General features: G+C 48.2%; 1 protein-coding gene across 1 annotated transcript in view; it reads left to right on the top strand.

Annotated features, from left to right (window-relative positions):
• The window catches only part of FBXO27 (F-box protein 27), an 8,334-nt gene that overhangs the window by 1,960 nt on the left and 4,764 nt on the right, over window positions 1-1,610 (top strand). The window contains exon 3 of the mRNA XM_037730695.1: window positions 5-81. Within this exon, the coding sequence (XP_037586623.1) occupies window positions 5-81 (77 nt within the window). The remainder of the gene's footprint in view (window positions 1-4; window positions 82-1,610) is intronic.

The raw sequence follows: 1,610 nt of genomic DNA on the forward strand, positions 1-1,610 counted from the left end.
GCAGGTCTTGGACCTAGAGGAGGAGGGTCTGTGGCCAGAACTGCTGGATAGTGGCAGGATTGAGATTTGTGTCTCTGACTGGTGAGTGTGATGATTAAAATAGCCCCTTGCTAAGCACTGACTTCATGCGACATGACCTTTTTAGGGGTGACTTAATTTAGGCCTCCTAACCCCTCCTTACAGATGAAAAAATCCGAAGCTCAGGCCGGCCATGGTGGCTCACACCTATAATCCCAGCACTTTGGGAGGTCGAGGCAGGCAAATCACTTGAGGTCAGGAGTTCAAGACCAGCCCAGCCAGCATACCTCATCTCTACTAAAAATACAAAAAAATTAGCCAGGTGTGGTAGTGCGCACCTGTAGTTTCAGATACTTGGGAGGCTGAGGCCGGAGAATCGCAGAGGTTGTGGTGGGCCAAGATTGTGTCACTGCACTCCAGTCTGGGCGACAGTGAGACTCAGTCTCAGAAAAAAAAAGAAAAAGAAAAACTGAAGTTCGGGGAGGTGAAGTGACAGCCATACTCACAGTTTTAGAAATTAGCAGAGTATACACTCTGAGCCTCTCTACTCATGCCCAAAGGGATGTGGATTGGAAAGCAGAAGATGAGATCCAATACAGAGACCCTGGGCCCAGCTCAGTCTTGTCTGTGAATGATTGAGATGTTCCTTGCCTTAGGAGGAGAAAATAGCAAAGTTGGCTAAGAGCCTAGATTCTGGAGCCAGACCTCCCGGATTCAAACCCTAACTCTGTGGCTTTGTGGCCTTGGGCATGTCACAGCATACCTCTGTTTCCTCTGTTTATAAGATAGGGATCTTGCAAAGACAATTATTACATGGCAAGCACGTAACAAGTACTTTATAAATGTGAGCATATTTTTTGAACCTCGATCCCATGGGATGGTGTATTTCAGGCCCTCAGATCATTCAGAGCTTTGCAGGAAACTGAGAGGTTAGGAAAGGGGAGATGACAGGCTGGGCACTGTTGATCATGCCTGTAATCCCAGCACTCTGGGAGGCAAAGGTGGGCGGATCACTTGAGGTCAGGAATTCGAGACCAGCCTGACCAACATGGTAAAATCCATCTCTACTAAAAATACAAAAAATTAGCCAGGTATGGTGGTGCGCGCCTGTAATCCCAGCTACCCTGGAGGCCAAGGCAGGAGAATCTCTTGAACATGGGAGGTGGACGTTGCAGTGAGCTGAGATGGCACCATTGCTCTCCAGTCTGGGCAACAGAGTGAGACTCCGTCTCGGGAAAAAAAATGGGGGCATGCAGATGACTTGCCCTGGCCACACAGCCTGAGCTTAGCAGAACCTGGCATAAGGCCCTGACTCAACTGACTCCAGAGCTTGTCCCTTTAGTGATGGTCTTGCATCTGGGGTGCATGAAGAGTTTCCAGGGGGTTTATGACCCAGATAGTTTTATGGGAGTCAAATTCCAGGTCCACTGCAGCCATCTGCCCCTATTATAAAATTAATCTGCTATAGATTACATCTGTGTGGGAAGCATCATACAATTCTCCTTCCCTAGTCTCTTTCTCAGTGTGCCCCTTCTCTAGTTTTACAAGAAAAAAACCCCTCACTACGGTGTGTGGTCCCCAGATGTAAAGAC

Source organism: Cebus imitator, unplaced genomic scaffold, assembly GCF_001604975.1.
Source record: "Cebus imitator isolate Cc_AM_T3 unplaced genomic scaffold, Cebus_imitator-1.0 Scaffold356, whole genome shotgun sequence".
NCBI classification, from domain to species: Eukaryota; Metazoa; Chordata; class Mammalia; order Primates; family Cebidae; genus Cebus; species Cebus imitator.